This window comes from Sesamum indicum, linkage group LG10 (assembly GCF_026168435.1).
Source record: "Sesamum indicum cultivar Baizhima isolate 11 linkage group LG10, ASM2616843v1, whole genome shotgun sequence".
In the NCBI taxonomy this organism is placed as follows: Eukaryota; Viridiplantae; Streptophyta; class Magnoliopsida; order Lamiales; family Pedaliaceae; genus Sesamum; species Sesamum indicum.
Genome location: NC_142666.1, coordinates 14,180,323 through 14,196,620, shown reverse-complemented (window position 1 = coordinate 14,196,620; position 16,298 = coordinate 14,180,323). Strand labels below are relative to the sequence as shown.

The 16,298-nt window shown below is 35.2% G+C and overlaps 2 protein-coding genes across 2 annotated transcripts; one reads left to right on the top strand and one right to left on the bottom strand.

Annotated features, from left to right (window-relative positions):
* The first annotated feature begins 1,937 nt into the window (after positions 1 to 1,937).
* On the top strand, positions 1,938 to 6,749 carry LOC105172172 (uridine 5'-monophosphate synthase). The gene is made up of 7 exons (XM_011093529.3): positions 1,938 to 2,514; positions 3,172 to 3,517; positions 3,943 to 4,026; positions 5,302 to 5,384; positions 5,468 to 5,555; positions 5,643 to 5,897; positions 6,417 to 6,749. Exons 1-7 carry the CDS (start codon positions 2,051 to 2,053, stop codon positions 6,543 to 6,545), a joined length of 1,449 nt encoding a protein of 482 aa, XP_011091831.1. The 5' UTR covers positions 1,938 to 2,050; the 3' UTR covers positions 6,546 to 6,749.
* Positions 6,750 to 7,322: 573 nt separating this feature from the next.
* On the bottom strand, positions 7,323 to 9,558 carry LOC105172173 (homoserine O-acetyltransferase). The gene is made up of 2 exons (XM_011093532.3): positions 9,172 to 9,558; positions 7,323 to 7,875 (listed from the first exon to the last, which is right to left on the bottom strand). Exons 1-2 carry the CDS (start codon positions 9,487 to 9,489, stop codon positions 7,693 to 7,695), a joined length of 501 nt encoding a protein of 166 aa, XP_011091834.1. The 5' UTR covers positions 9,490 to 9,558; the 3' UTR covers positions 7,323 to 7,692.
* Positions 9,559 to 16,298: the final 6,740 nt, after the last annotated feature.

Here is a 16,298-nt window from a genome sequence, read left to right as displayed (position 1 = left end):
ACTTTTTTGGCCAGAAAATCACCTCCCATTGGTGGTTACACAATAATTACCCGCAGGGCCGGTTACCCCAATTGCTATCCACGTTGCTTGGAGACTCACGCCCACACAACATCATGACATTGCAAGCTATAACTAGCCTTTCCGCCAAAACGTTGTTTTCAAAAGACGTACTTATTAGGAAAATAGTGCGCATACATCTGGAGGCATAGATTAGCAAAAGGTGGTCGGCGACAAGGAATACTTCCTCCCTAAGAAGTACCAAAGAACCCCTGGGAGGGGCAGGTGTGTCCAAACAATAGTTCACTACTCTTGTAAGTTGAGGGTAAGACCCTACCTCATCAGTGGGGGGGAGAGGGGGGAGAGGATGCTGAATGATACCGTCAAAATACACTAGGCCTAAAGAGGGGATCCAACTTATAAGAAGCTAAGTAAGGAGCCCAGATGATGCACACAACCTAAGGGGTGTAACCTACAACCACAAAAACTTGAGGGTTGCTCTCAATGACAAATTGTGTTAGGAGCCCAGTAGTATTCTTGTAGGCCTAGAATAAGGGATGACGGGGCAGACAATTGGACACCCACATTTTCTTAGAAAATTGTAGAAGACCATTCGACCATCTGGAGGAAGGCCAGCCACGGAACCTATGATGAGGCCCAAAGATTTAGGAGGATAGACTCACACATCCTAACTACCCTTTAGGAATTCAAAAGTATATTATGTAAGGAGGCCTATTCGATTAGAAGTCCTGAACAAGCCCACTTTTTTAAAGATCTTCTGCCAACCTCTCCTGGATTCCCCAAATGCCTATCCACAGTGACCACCAGAGTCCCAAGGGGGTCATATTGCTTCAAGTAGCAATAAACTATAGCTATAAAAGCAAACCTTCTTCCTTTGGTAGAGACTAACATTTCCACAGCATACATAAACACAAAGCACTCATTTTTCTACTATCTTATTCCTTATGTTATATAGTGTTCAATTTCTCTGCTATTTTCTCTCTATAATTTGTTTACTGACTTGAATGTCGGAGTGCTTAACGTATATTTTGCATGTTCTTATTCCAAGGCTTGTGAAAAATTCAACCCTTAGAGCTCGAGCCTACTACAATTGGGACGAGCAAATACTTTGCTAACATCAAATAAACTTGCATGATTGTCAAAATTTTGATTTATGTTTTCTATGTCATAGGAATATCATCAGATAATGTAACAAATAAAATATAAAAATTCTAACATATTAAACATGTGAAAGTATAATTTTTATAGTGCTAAATTATTTATATTTATTTAAAATTCTAATATCAACTTTAGATTTCTAATTTTGAAAATTAATTAAAAACAATAAATTTGAATTAAAGTTATCATTATTATTGTCAAATAATCTAAAACAAAGATGAATTTATTTTAAAAAATCAAAATAATTAGAAGCACCCTAATTTTTTATTTAAAAATAATATTTTTAACAATTCCAAAAACAGAAGATGGTACTCCAAACATCTTAAAACACATTTGAAAAGACTTAAATTGAAAAGCACTTTAAAAAAACTCTCGCAAATACTCCTACGTTGCATTTAGATGTAATAGATTTTCCACCGCTTAATAACAAGCATTAAATTTTTATTTTTGAGTAAAGGTAAATTGCATAAATAAAAAAAAATAGCTTACCAAATTTAAAAAATTCAAATCCTTACACTCTAATTTAAACTATATTTTATTGAATATTGAGAAATTTTAACTTTTTTTCAAATTTGAGTAATTTAAAATTATTTCTTCAAAATTGTTCTCCAACCAAAATTTATGAATCTAAATACATTTTTATATTTTTTTTTATTTATATTAATTTAATTTAAATAATTGGAACCCTTATTTTTCATATTTGGAAACAAGCCTTGGTGTTGTTCCTTTTTTGGGCGGATTGTACCAAAAATCCTATACAAATTGCATTTTACTCCTGAAAACAGCGAAACCCACACACGAGTGAAGTCCCATACTCCCACACCTTGTCTAAATTCTCTCACGAAAACCCTCGCGCAGTGAGCGCAACGCTCTCATGGCATCACCTGCCCCTTCAACGATGGAGGCATTGATCTTGCAGCTCCATGACATAGCCGCCGTGAAGTTTGGAAACTTCAAGCTGAAATCTGGCATCTTCTCCCCAATATACATCGACCTCCGCCTCATCGTCTCTTACCCTTCCCTCCTCCGCCAAATTGCCCAAACCCTCGTCGCCACCCTTCCTACCTCCGCCCGCTATGACGTTGTCTGCGGTGTTCCTTACACTGCCCTCCCCATTGCCACTTGCATTTCTGTGTCTTCTAATATTCCGATGGTCATGCGCCGCAAGGAGGTTAAGGACTATGGGACGGCCAAAGTCATTGAGGGAGCATTTGAGCAGAATCAAGTGTGCCTGATTATTGAAGATCTAGTTACGAGCGGTGCATCCGTGCTTGAGACGGCTGCACCTCTCCGCGCTGTGGGGATGAAAGTAACCGACGCGGTTGTTATGATTGATAGGTGAAATATGGAATACGCTGCGTTTATTCTGTTTGCTTCGTTTCCATTTTTAGTGAAAAGGTAGAATTTGGTGACAAAAGGGATTTATTACGCGGTTTAAATGCTAGTGTAAATTCGTATGAATATTGCTAAGCATTTAAGTATGGTTGAGAGAGTCTAATTGTGCTGAAAGCTGTGTTTGCTTTTGCCACATTAGGTGCTCAGGCAGGAGATCGTAAATGTTTTCTGTTTGTGATGAATTATCTTGAATGAAATAAATGCGAATATGGAAAACATATAATGGTTGTATCATAATGTGTGAAACAAGTATAATATTTTAATGTAGTACTTGAGGGATGTGATTCAATCTTGCGGAAATGGAGTAGACATTTCTTATTCTGTTCGGTTGCTTTGTGTACAGTTATGAGCACAGAGACACATGACATTTGTTTTCATACTACATCCTTGATGAACATTATCATGCACTATAACATCTGTGCAGTTTATTTGTGTGTATGGATGTGCTATTTTGGTAGAGTATTTGGCATGATTATATTTCTCTTTACATTAACCTATGCGTGTAGCCATACTGTAATACATACTAGATATTTCATATTCGAACTTCATGTTTAATGATTTTTGTTTAAAGATCTTGTTTTCTTACACATTTTGAGACAGGGAACAAGGAGGGAGGGAGAACTTGGCAAAAAACGGGATCACATTGCACTCAATGGTGAAGCTGAGTGAAATGGTGAGGATATTGAAGGAGAAGGGGAGAGTTTCAGAGGAGACAGAGAAGATGGTTATGAAATTTTTGGATGAGAATCGAAAGGTGACCGTACCAGCAGCAGCAGCAGCAGCTGAGAAGAAGGTCAGGGTTAGACTTCCATATCAAGAGAGGGCAAAGATGGCAAAGAACCCAACAGGAAAGAAATTGTTTGAGATAATGGTGCAGAAGGAGACTAACTTATGCTTGGCTGCTGATGTTGCCACCGGCGCTGAGTTGCTTGATATAGCAGACAAGGTGAGAAGGAAAACAAAATCCTTACTTATATATGTCTTCACCTGTCACACATATACAATACGAGTATCCATGTAGAAATAAAATTGGGCATAATATGAATTGGAAGACTTTTTTTACTGCTGCATCTGCACTGTTCTGAATTTAAAACTTGCTCCTAGAAGTGCTCCATGAGCTAGAAACTGACTTGCATATCATATTATTCTTTAATTGCTTGCCAACGGGAGATCCGGGGGGCTTTGAGTAAACATTGATGGTAGTTATAAGTAGATAGTCATCCTCGTATCTTAATATATATTTCCATGTGCTCATATTTCTCAAAATGTTAGTACCGTTTTCTCTTTATGTTTTCTATGCAGACTTAATTTACTAGGCATCTGGATTTCTCTCCCATGATCTTGCTGATCTTCCATTGGATATTTCTGCAGGTTGGACCTGAGATCTGCATCTTAAAAACCCACGTGGATATATTGCCTGATTTCACCCCTGATTTTGGAGCTAAACTCCGCTCGGTATATCCCTATTCTCTGAGCTTCATAACCATCTAAGACTTCTATATATAGACCTCTTACATTTTGTGTGTCCATGTGGGAGATATATATGTGTTTGTACTTCAAAATCATATTGGTCATGGAACAATTTGGTACATTCAGGTCCATGATATGAAGTTTAATGCTCCACCTGGGCATGGACTTCTTCACCCTTTTAACAGTCAAATTCCTACTAACCGGCTAAAAAAGGGGAATAGAAAGACAAGAGTTGATGATATGACATGTTGTCATTCTCTTTTGTAGGACTCTTTTTGTATCACTTTATATGTTGCTAGGGATGTTGTTAAAGCTGGAAAAGTTTCTCTTGCCCCTTACTCCACAACTGCTGGGAGTTGGATAAAGATCCCATGCTTTCATGCATTTTTGGTTAACCTTAGATATGCAATATGTGGCCCCTCTTTATGCTGGCACTACATAGTTGGATTAGTATTAGATTTAGTGATAGTTCATAAATTTAGTGTTACATTCAGTAATAGTTCATAGATATGTAAAATGGTTAGACTAAATATACCATTTATGGTTTAGTGCAAGATTTGTTATCCTATGACATTTCACTCACCCCTTTGAATTTGGACTGGATTCCAACCTCTTGAATATAAGATGACACCTAATGTCATGCATCCTAAATTTAGGTCTTACTCTCTTTGCATTTGTGTGCTACATTTCCATTATACTAAGAAAATGTTATTGATGAATTTGTTATTAAATTATGAATATTTCTCCCCCTTTTGGGTAACACCTGCTTTCTTAAGATGCCTTCATTATCCATTGCCTATGCGAAGTTGGTCTATACTTGCAGTGTCACATAATGGATCTTTAAAATTTTGCTGTGCTCTCTGTTCTTTTTCTTTTAGGCATTTTACTTGACATAGCATCCTTGAAACATTTTACACAGAACGCTGCTACTTCCACCAATCATTTTAGTCTACTTTATCTGAGGTTTATGCAAGTCATCATGAGTTATGAGTATCTCTTGTAGCAGAATATCTTATGAGATAAATCGTTCCTCTAGTGAGATTACTCTTCTTCTTTCATGGGCCCCAATGCTGCTTTTCTAGAACATTTCTTCATGCAGTTTATTATGGTTAATTTCATCCACTTATGAGCATACCATGCATAAGGATTCCTTTCTACCTTGTTTTTAAAAAAATTTAAGTGCATTTTTCTAGCAGATAAAGTTTGTCTTGTGAGAAAAGCGTAAATTTTGTTGTGACCAATTTTCTTTGTCCTTTGAAGATTGCAGAGAAACACAATTTCTTAATTTTTGAGGATCGTAAGTTTGCTGACATTGGTAACACAGTCACCATGCAGTATGAAGGGTTAGAAGCTTGCTTATTTTCAATTTGGTATCTAGAATCTCTTTTGTTGCTCTCCTTTGAGAATGCTCATCTGTTTTATGCAGGGGTATATTCCGTATATTAGACTGGGCAGATATAGTAAATGCTCACATAATTTCTGGTCCAGGAATTGTGGATGGGCTAAAACTGAAGGTCTGGATCTGCTGTACCTTGTGCTGAGGTCTAGGTCATGAGATGCTATCAAATCAAATGTCTAAGTTAACTCTTACTCTATGATAGGGTTTATCACGTGGCAGAGGGTTGTTACTGCTTGCCGAAATGAGTTCAGCTGGTAACCTTGCTACCGGCGACTACACAGCTGCCGCTCTGAAAATTGCTGAAGATCATTCGGATTTTGTTATTGGCTTCATATCTGTCAATCCCGCTTCATGGCCTAGTGGACCAGGAAACCCATCACTTATTCATGCAACCCCTGGTGTTCAAATGGTAAAAGGTGGAGATGCACTGGGCCAACAATACAACACTCCAAATTCTGTAAGTGGCATTTGCATTATCACATGCTACTCATTTCTTTTATTAATAGCTGAAAAACGTGCTAATTGGGTTTCGGCATATTTCAAGCCAACAGAAATTGGCCAGCAGATTTCATGTTTCGTTTTCAGTGTCTAATCCAAAGTGCCTTTCATCTTGTTGCATTAGAAGATGGGGGTTATTTATTCTGGACCTGCTGGTTACAAGAAATAATATCAAGTTTTGAACGTGGTTTCCAGATTTGAAGCCTTAATCATTCTAACAAAACTTAGCATTTACTTCTGGCTCTCTACGATGGAGTTAATAAACGGATTAGTATTCCTAGGACTCAGAAAACTGCATTTATAGCTACTGAGTTTTGTTTATAAATACTCCTGTTAGATATTTTGTTTTTGTCCTTAAAACAAAAAGAAGGAAAACTGAAGTATTCTGAAAAAGGACTGTCTTAGCATCTGAACAGTTGTGTATTTCCCAAGTTTTCATCAATCTCCGCTAGTCTCTTACCAAAATGTATGGTTTCAGGTCATCTCAGAAAGAGGTAGTGACATCATTATCGTTGGGCGTGGAATTATAAAGGCTGCAAACCCTGCAGAGACAGCTCGGGAATATCGGCTTCAAGGATGGGATGCATATTTGCTGAGTTGCAAGTAGATAGTGGCAATTCCTCCTAATGCTTGCTTTCGTAAGGCGTCTCCTCCAGGTACTGAGAGGAGAGTTTCATAAATGGCTCTACCATCATGAGAGAAGCCTCCAAGTAGGTTGACTTGATACTATCAAACAACGAACACTAATTTCCACCGTTTGAATCTGGAATTACTTGAGCTTGATGGCTATTTGCAATTTTTTTCGTATGCATTGAAGGTGCGCTGTGGGTTGGGTCGGTCCAAGACAGGCACAGACCAACCCCAAAAAAGCCCGGCACAAGACCAGTCCACTATTATTCATAGCTGGTCTTGGGCCTTTAAGTAGGCACCAATTGGGTTCATTTCTAAATTTAGGCCCAGCTCATGGATCGGTCCGATTGAGCCTGGACCAAGCAGTGTGTGACATGCTTGAATGATGTGGCACGGACATAATAAATATATTTAGAAGTATAGATAATAAATCCTAACCAAATTTTTATATCTTCTAAGCTTATTTTAAAAATAGTAGGTAGCATTACATTACTTTTTCCTTCTATATGTATACATGTTTTTTATAATCATTCTTCCCTTTAAAATTGTGTTGATAATTGTGCATGTATATATATATGCATAGACATAAAAACTTATACAACATATAAAAATATTCACTTATAACGACACTCGTGTTGGTGCACCCGTGCTTCAAAATTAGAAAAATAATACGATAGTTATGTCTGCCAATTTATGCAATTACGATAGAAATGAACTTCAAGAGCTGTGAAATATATGTATAAGCTGATAGAAATGAACTTCAAGAGCTGTGAAATCTATGTATAAGCTGATACCACCTCTTGCGAGGTGCGGGAAGGAGCAGTAGTCCGACAATAAAAGACTACTTTTGCCGTAAAGCCAGCAATCAAATCTCCACCAGCCAGCAACAATGGCAATGTAGTGATAACAAAGCAACAAAAACACTAAATCGAGCAGGCAACATTTGCAAGAAGCAATTGATTGCTAGCGCACGGGATAGCCCCGATAGGGACACTAGCAAGCACGTGAATGCTAGTAAACGTTGGTTGATTTCAACTATTAAGCAGAATGCAACATAGAGTCTGGAGTCGCAATATCCGAATATATAACAAGACGACATTGTTTCATAACATCCTGGGAGCCAGTCAATCAAGACGACTTCGCTTGATCAAGAGCCAGACAGCAACTACAACAGGAGCAGAGATCATAAGCAAGGCCTGTGCGAGATTTGGGCGTGTGATTTCTGGGAATACAATGCTCCCATATTTGATCGCTGCTGCACCTGCAACCGAACCCGCCCCTAATTTCGCCAAGTACTGCCAGTCCTCCTGTTCATCCACAACATTAGCGGCTCCAGATTATACACTTGGGATTTTACTGCATTGTTCTTCCCTGATTGGAGTTGTTCGGTTTAATATTTAAGATAAATTATACCGAGATATGATCTAATTATATAAATATTGTCTTTTTAAAAATTATAAGTACACTCCACGAGGGTTACTACAATATTTGTCCCTAATTCAAGTTGTTCGTTTTAATATTTAGAGTTGGCGACAACATAAAATTAAATCTAATTGTGCAAATATTTCACGTCACTTTAAAAATTACAGGTCGGGGGGGGCGTCTTAGGTATTGTAATGGTTACCATTAAATAAAGGGTAATTTAACAAAAAAATGTGGGGAAAAGGCAAATAAACACATGTGATATTGTAAATGAGTAAATTACTTTATGTGAAGGGAAAAAAAAGCAATTTACCCCCAGTATTTGTTAAAATAAAACAATTTACCTTTTTATATTTTTGAAAATGACGCAATTTACTCGCATAGAAAGGGAAGTAAATTGCTAAGTTTTTCTAATCAGAAGATAATTTGTTTATTGACAATATTACAAGGTATTACACCTAAAAAATAAGAGATGTTTGCTCGACTAGATCTAAAGGTGTTTGCATGACTATATCTGAGTATACCGATGGAATGTTAAATATAATTTATCTAATATTTAGAACTGCTTATATTATAAAGATAATTACACTCTTCTTCTTTGAGGTATGGCGTAATTACATGTAAACTTCTCGAGATTTGTTTTTATTTAACAAATAAGTCCCTTCATTAATTAAAATTCATCGAATTTGCTGATATTAACAAAAAAACTCAGAAAAAGATCCTATATTAACCTATGATTGATATATTACTGACTTATTGTAGGTCAAATAAATCTTTTTATTAGCAAATTATCCTCCTACGTCTTCAGGCGTAAATGCATATGAGGAGGTGTGTCTTTACTGTTATAAGAGTAGTTTAGTCCGAAAAAATTATTTAACATGCAATGAGTCAGTAAACTATCAATCCAAGGTAAATATCAATTTTCATCGAGTTTTCTTTAATAATATTAGCAAATTCAGTAAATTTTAATTAAAGAAAAACTTATTTATTAGACGGAAACAAACTTAAAAAATGCTAACCACAATAAGTATAAATGTAATTATATCAAACTAAAAAAGGAGGGTGTAATTATCCCTCTACTGTATTCACTCTTTGACAAAGTTGATGTTTGTTGAGAACAGTGATAAAAGTCAAAACACGTTAGATCATACGAAGAAGCATGTGGTGTTCACCCGACTGACCTGAGAAACAAATATTCCTTCGTCATTAGCAGCAGCACCATCTCCTCCTCCTCCTTTCTGGGGCTCGGGCGAAGCTCGGACCAGAGATATTCTCTGACACGACGTCGTTCCGGGGCGAAGACTGACTCGCACGAACGAATCACCCAGCCTCTGCCTCTGGGGAGATGAAACTGACGTACAATTGGTCGAAATCTGAGTGACCAGCGCTGCGCCTCTGCCGGCCATTGATATTATCTTCAGTCTTTCTTGGATCAGATTGTCGGTGAGATGAAGTTGAAGAGGAAATGAAGTGGATTTGTGCCTCCAACAATGGCCCATTGGTGAATAAAATGGGCCTTTTGGCCCGTAATTCTGAAATGGAAGGATAAGGTCCTGTTTGGTTCGGATGCTGAGATTCTGAAAAATAAGATTAAAAGAATGTTTTGGAATGACTTTTATTTTGGTTGCGGAAATAAATTGTAAAGAAAGTTGTAAGTTAATAGCAATATTAGAAGTATTTGACAATAAAAAATTGCTTGAAGTGTTTGAAAAAATGGCAAAAAGTACATTTTAGTATTTAAATCTTTGCATTGCTATATATAATAATATATAATTGATTAATATTTATATTCATCAATTATTTAAATTTGGTAAGTACATTTTAGTATTTTAATCGTCGCATTGTTATTTTAGTTTAATCTTTAACTTAAATTATAATTTTTTAAATAATTATATACTTTTTTTGTATTTTTATATTTGACTAAATATATATATGAAAAGTTATTTATATTTAGGAGTGAGGAAAATACAAAACACATCATAAAAAATAAGTCAATTTGACCAAGGTCTCTTATATAGACATCGGATAAAAAAGGGATATTTTAGTAAAAAATAAATGGCAAAAAAGAGAGTCCAAGCACACAAAAAATCATGACAAAACGCGCTTCAAGCGTGTTTACCCTACCTTCCATTAGTTTAACTGGAAGGGGGGTTTCTGTTGGATTTTAAAAATAAGGAGGGTTTTTAACTTATTTTGAAGATATCGAGAGGCACTGCAAGAAAAGACGAGATTTATAACGGCTTTCTTATAACGGCATATGAGCGTTTCAATACATACGACCTTTGTAACATGCTGACATCATTGATTGAATAATAAAAATATAACTATTTTGTAACGACTAGTATCGTTAAACGTCAACAAAGAAGGCACATGTAAGGCGCACTTCTGGTGAAGTGTAGTCCATGGCAAAGAGAAGCAAGCATGCGTTGGAATCTAAACAAAATTATGGTAAGTCTTAAATTTTTATTTTATTTGGTGATATGTGTTGTTGTAAAATGTTGCTTAAAGATGATTTTTATGTTTTATTATTTGGAATTTCTTTTACTTAGTAATTTTGTGTTGATGATGATATTGCTCATGTTCTTGATTTCTGAGTTGTTGATAATCCAATGGTATTCGTTTTTTATTTCTTTTTTATTTTATAATGTTGGTTTTGGTTTTTTTGTTTCCTGTCTATTTGTTTAATAAATTAACTTTATGCTATTAAATTGTACCAAAATAGGGTTATGCGATATAGACTATATAGAGATTATATGGGTGGGAATATGGATTTTTTGACTTTGTTGCTGATGAAAAGATAGAGACCGAGGATTTGTGGGCATATGCATCAGAATTTGGCTTCAATAATAAGGGTAGATTCAGATTTGATGGGTGTCGAATTCACCAAAAATATTATCCTACTAAAAACTTATGAAAGTGATGAGAAGGGTTGAATCCACAGTGATTGGTTTTAAATTAATTTCTTTAAGAGTAAAAATAAAATAAAAATAAGGGGTGGGGGGAGGGGGTTTGATTGTGAAAAAGAATAATAATAAAAACTAAAGGGCTAATAAAATTAGAAGAGGTAAATATAAGATAAGAGTATTCCCATTAAAGATAGATCCTATTTAATTCCACGGTCGATCATAGATGCAAAGATAACAATCAATCATGATAGATAAATTGGTTATGGTCATTGGTACGACCTAACGACCTCATTTTTTCTTACCTTGTGGATAGTCAAGGAATGTCCATTGACTAAATCCCTAATCAGTAAACAACCTTGAGAACGTACTCAAGATTTAATTTACCGACAGCATTAAGAACTAGAAAGTCTCAATTTTAACCAATAAATTTCTACGAGAATTTATTTAAGTTAGATTATGCATTCCCCACAACATAATCGAAAACTTCTATATAATCAATTATGCTATGTTACTATTAGTTATTGAACTAAACAAACAATTACGAATTTTTTGCAAGTTCAATTGGCTAGGCAAATATTCTTGATAATGAATAACGGTACTTATCATTCATAAATCAGATGATTTGTAATAAAAAGCACAGAGAACAACACAAATACCAATATGAATGAAAGTATAAAGCATAAATTAGATCTCATAACTTGTTGGAATTAAGCATTCACCAAGTCTTCAACCGAAATGAGAGAACTAGCTAGACATGCTCATGAAAGAACGCATGAAAAGTAAAGTAAGAAAATATCATAAAAAAATAGAGAAATAAAAAGACAAGAATTCAAGGTCTGAAATTCTCAAGAGTTCAAAAGTTAATCCTAAAGTAAATTACATCACATATATATACTAACTAGATACCTAATTCTACTAGCATTAAAAGGTAGAATTTTAATTGAACTAAAAGACTAATAGAAATAAAATTATTATCTTAGTTAAACTCCTCATTCATCAAAAAGTAGTCCAAGCAGCTCCAAATTCTTGCCAGAAATCGAGTTTGTGTCTTGTCCGAATTTCCATTTTGGTTCTTTTCATCATTTTTCATTCCATTTTTCCTAATGCTGCAAAACAATATTTAATTAGGAGCATTTTGATCATAAAATAGGTCAAAATAACACATGAAATAAGCACAAAATGCGATCCTATCAAATATCCTCAGGATGAGCCGGCAAAATAAAAAGTGGGATGCTGTATTTCCAAGATTGGATTTCATATTCGAATAAACCTCGTAATCGCAAGAAAGTGGATTTTTTTCGTTATGGGCCTAGCAAAAGAAAAATTGGGCTAGGATCCTATAGGATCTCCCCCCTTCAAAATCGGACATGAATGTTTCCTTTCATCTAGCTCAAGTAGGTAAACCAACTAAAGAAAGAAATTCTCGATTTCAAATTCTAGTTCTAGAAAACCCCAAAACAGAAAGATCTACTCTTTACTCAAGTTCGTAGTGAAGACCAAGTAAGATTTCATTGAGATGCACCTCTAGCCTCGCCATCCTTGGAGGTTGTGTCCCATGCCCCGCCAATTCATGCAGACTCCCCCGTAGTGGGATCAAATGCGGGGGGCCCAGCAGTTCATAGGCCACAGCTTGACTGTGGGATGCACCGCCACCACCAGCGCCATTACTTTCCCCAGTGGCCCAGAGACATTACATCAGCCTCCAAGATGCGAGGTACGTAGAAGAAATTATTTAATTATTTTAAAAAAATTCAAATTGATTTTAATATTGAATTATTATTTTCAGTCCTGATTAAGATTTTCAATTGCCATAAATGTTGCGGCCAAAGGACATTATCCACATCCCTAGGCCAACATATTGCAGATCCCACAGGAGCATTAGTTATTCTGGTTCCAAAAATTGAAGGTAATAAATAATATTATTTAATTTTATAAAATATTTATTTTTTAAATTTGTCAAATTTGCAGATGTCGTACTGGTGGGATTGCGACTATGAGTCGATGTTCAAACTCGTCAAGTCGCAAGCGGGGAAGTTCCTATGGAAGTGGTTTGTTGACACCCGAAATAAGTTGGCTCGACCATTATGACTGGCTGAAGAGATCTGGCGTCAGCTCCTGGAGTTCTGGTCGAGCCCAAAATTCCAAGCATAGTCGGAAAAATTAAGGTCAACTAGGCAACCAAACCTGAAAGCAGCTGCAACCGTCTACGGCGAGGAGTTGTCATCCGTTAGGGAGCACAAGCACAAAATGGTAAGTATTTTGACGCATATTAGCAATTTCATTTAATTTTTTATATTTCTAATCATTTTTTAAAATGATTTTTGAACAGGAGAAACAACTCGGACGGCCCATCACTCAGATGGAGGTGCTCGAGAAGGTCTACAAGAAGAAAGCGGACGGCCAATCGAGCGGCCCGGAGGCGGAGGATGTCGCGGCAAGTCATTAAAATAATTGACGCAATTTATTTTTTTAATCTAATTATTTAACATGTTCTTAGGGATGTTCTTGAGGATGATGGAGGAACACCAGAGATAGCACGACAACAATGAAGAACCTCCATTATCGTCTCATGACTCCGTGGCCTTGAACGAGCAGTAGGTCTGGATGTTAGTAGCTGGCGGCCGGAAGAGGAATCGAATATTCGATCTTGGCTCCGAGTTCCACTAATCGATTGTTGGACCATTATAGCCCAGCTGTTCGACTGCTCCATCACCCTCGCGTCACCACAGTCGCAGCGTCCTGACCTAGATGATCGAGTAGTGGCCCTTGAGCGCTATATCAGAAGCATCGATTCCAACTGACCCGATCATTTAGCACCTGAGCCTCCAGCTGATCCCCCGGCACCCGACGACGACGACGAAAACACGACCACATGGGATAATAATTTAGATTAGGATTTTTTTTGTATTTTGTAACAATACAAGTTTAAAATAGTATTTTATTTTTGCAATTAAATTATTTTTTAGTTATATTATGTATTTTTTATATAAATTCATTTATTTGATTTTATAAAAATAAATATTAAATTATATTAAATAAAATTAAATAAAATATATATTAAAATATATTAAATAAATAATAATTCTTTTAATTGCATTTGTAATGGCTTTTGAATCCACCAAGTACAGATAAAATTGCCAGGCCGTTACAAAGATTATGCCAAAATAGTTATCAATCTCGTACTGGACCGTTCCAAAAACCATTACAAAATCAATGAAAAATGCAGTGGCAAAAACGGATACAATATAATTCAAAATCGTTACAAAGAGTATTACAAAATCAATCCAAATATTGAGCACAACCATACCTAAATGTGATATAAAGACCGTTAAAATAACAATTAAATCAAATTCTACCGAGCCGTTACAAAAGCAGTTTCAAATTTAATTTTATCCATGTGACTAGATTTGTAACGGCTTCCTGAGGCCGGTACAAAAACCGTTAGAAATTGTAACAGCTTTCTGTGAAGCCGTTACAAATAGTTTGTAACATCCCATTTAGTCGCGGTTGGGGTGTCCATCACAAAAGTTGTTACAAATTAATAAAACGGTCGTTACAAAAGCCATTCCAATAAAATATTTTTTTTGTAGTGACATGGCTTTAAAAATATGAATAATCAATTTATTTTAAAAAGTATGCTGTGAAAAATCTCTAATCATCCAAATTAGTTAAATTATGGTCACAATCTTTCAAATTTTTAGTAATTTCATTCCAAAATTTTTAATATGAAAGAAGGCTTTTTCTCTTTTGTTCAATCCAAAAGTTATTAAAATTACAAAGAAAAAGAAACTTTAAAAGTGTCCGTTTTTTTATATTTTCGGACACATGAATAACCTGTTTATAAGTATCCGAGGTGTATTCAAATCATATTCATGTCTGACACATGACCGACATTAGACTAAATAGTTTTTTTGAAGTATCCATGGATATGCTATTACAATATTGGGGTAAATAATTTTGGTCCTTAAATAAAACTACTTATCCAGTTTTAATCCTCAAACAAATTGAAGTTGTAGTTTTGGTCCTCAAACTATTATTTGTTTGGTATTTTTAGTCCTTCCATGAATGGAAGTCTCATTTGAAGGGAAAAAATAGTAACTTTCCTCCTATTTTTTGGTATTTTTCAAGTTTTTAAATATATGTAACGCAAAATATTAGCTTTAACATATTTATTTTATTTTCTTTCTAATATTGGCTTTATCATATTTTTTTATCCATAGGCTAGAAAATTTTATAAAGAAAGACAACATAAGTAAAGAAAAATTGAAGTTAAGATTATATAGAATGTTAGTTGATTATTTTTTTTTTCTTTTGAAAAATTTGAAAAAAAATGGGAGCATTGGATCAAAAACTAGAAAAATACCATAAAATAAAAGAAAAATAACGATTTTTCTCTCCGAATAAAACTTTCATTAACTTTTACGATTTTATTAATGAAAGAACTAAAAACACCAAAAAAAATATTTATTTTTAAGACGAAAACTACAACTTTAAATTATTTGAAAACAAAAATCAGAATTATCCCAAAGAATTGGTAAAGCTTGGGGGGAGCTCTCCAACAGCAAATTCTTGTTAACCAATTTAGGGTCCTCTGGCAAAAGGCTGGTGATGATGAGTTGAAGTCATGAATTAAACAAAACTCTGAAACGACGTAGCCATATAGGTAGGCTGATGATCACATTTTACGAGGCTGAAAGGCTGATTGACTGTGTGAACAATCAACCACAGCCCTTTTTACTTAAAAGCGTGGACTGTGTGTGGAGGCACTCTCAGTTTCACCTTTTTCTTTGCTGCATGCAAATGCAAATAATAACCCTTTTTCTGCTTTTGTCTTTCGTGTCTATGTCTGCTCTAAGAAGTGGGGTTTCGTTGGTGGGATCCGAATCTTTTTGTAGGGTTGAATTTCAGTCGGCGGAGCCCCAAAAATTCATTGCTCTCTCTCTCTCTCTCTCTCTCTCTCTCTCTCCCTCTCCCTCTCCCCCCCCTCTCTCTCTCTCTCTCTCTCTCTCTCTCTCTCTCTCTCTCTCTCACCTCGCAGATGTGTTTAATTTTGTCATTCCTCATCTTACTTTTCTCTTATCTGAACTTTTATTTTTTTGAGCTCTTATATTGTTTATGTTCAATCATTTATGATATTTTTATGTATTCTTTCTTTCACTAATTATTATAAATTAATAAAATACTTAGATGATTAAAAATATTAATGCATAACTTCTAATATATATTTATAATTTTAAAATTTTAGAAATTTAAACATATACACTAGTGTATGTAAATGGTGCTACTTTATATAATTAGTTACTAAAATATTGATTTTCTTTTATTTTGTTCTTTTTATTCATATTAAGGTCCAATAGTACCACAAGAATCGAGAAATTTTCTTGAAATCCTAAAATTATCGG

What these genes read in the sequence shown, in the direction of transcription:
- LOC105172173 (XM_011093532.3), bottom strand. Translation starts at nt 9,489, where the DNA reads ATGGGCCATTGTTGGAGGCACAAATCCACTTCATTTCCTCTTCAACTT. An exon ending in AAGGAATATTTGTTTCTCAG is followed by an intron (nt 7,876 to 9,171) that starts GTCAGTCGGGTG and finishes GTGGATGAACAG; the next exon opens with GAGGACTGGCAGTACTTGGC.
- LOC105172172 (XM_011093529.3), top strand. Translation starts at nt 2,051, where the DNA reads ATGGCATCACCTGCCCCTTCAACGATGGAGGCATTGATCTTGCAGCTC. An exon ending in GTCACCATGCAGTATGAAGG is followed by an intron (nt 5,385 to 5,467) that starts GTTAGAAGCTTG and finishes TGTTTTATGCAG; the next exon opens with GGGTATATTCCGTATATTAG. An exon ending in TGGATGGGCTAAAACTGAAG is followed by an intron (nt 5,556 to 5,642) that starts GTCTGGATCTGC and finishes ACTCTATGATAG; the next exon opens with GGTTTATCACGTGGCAGAGG.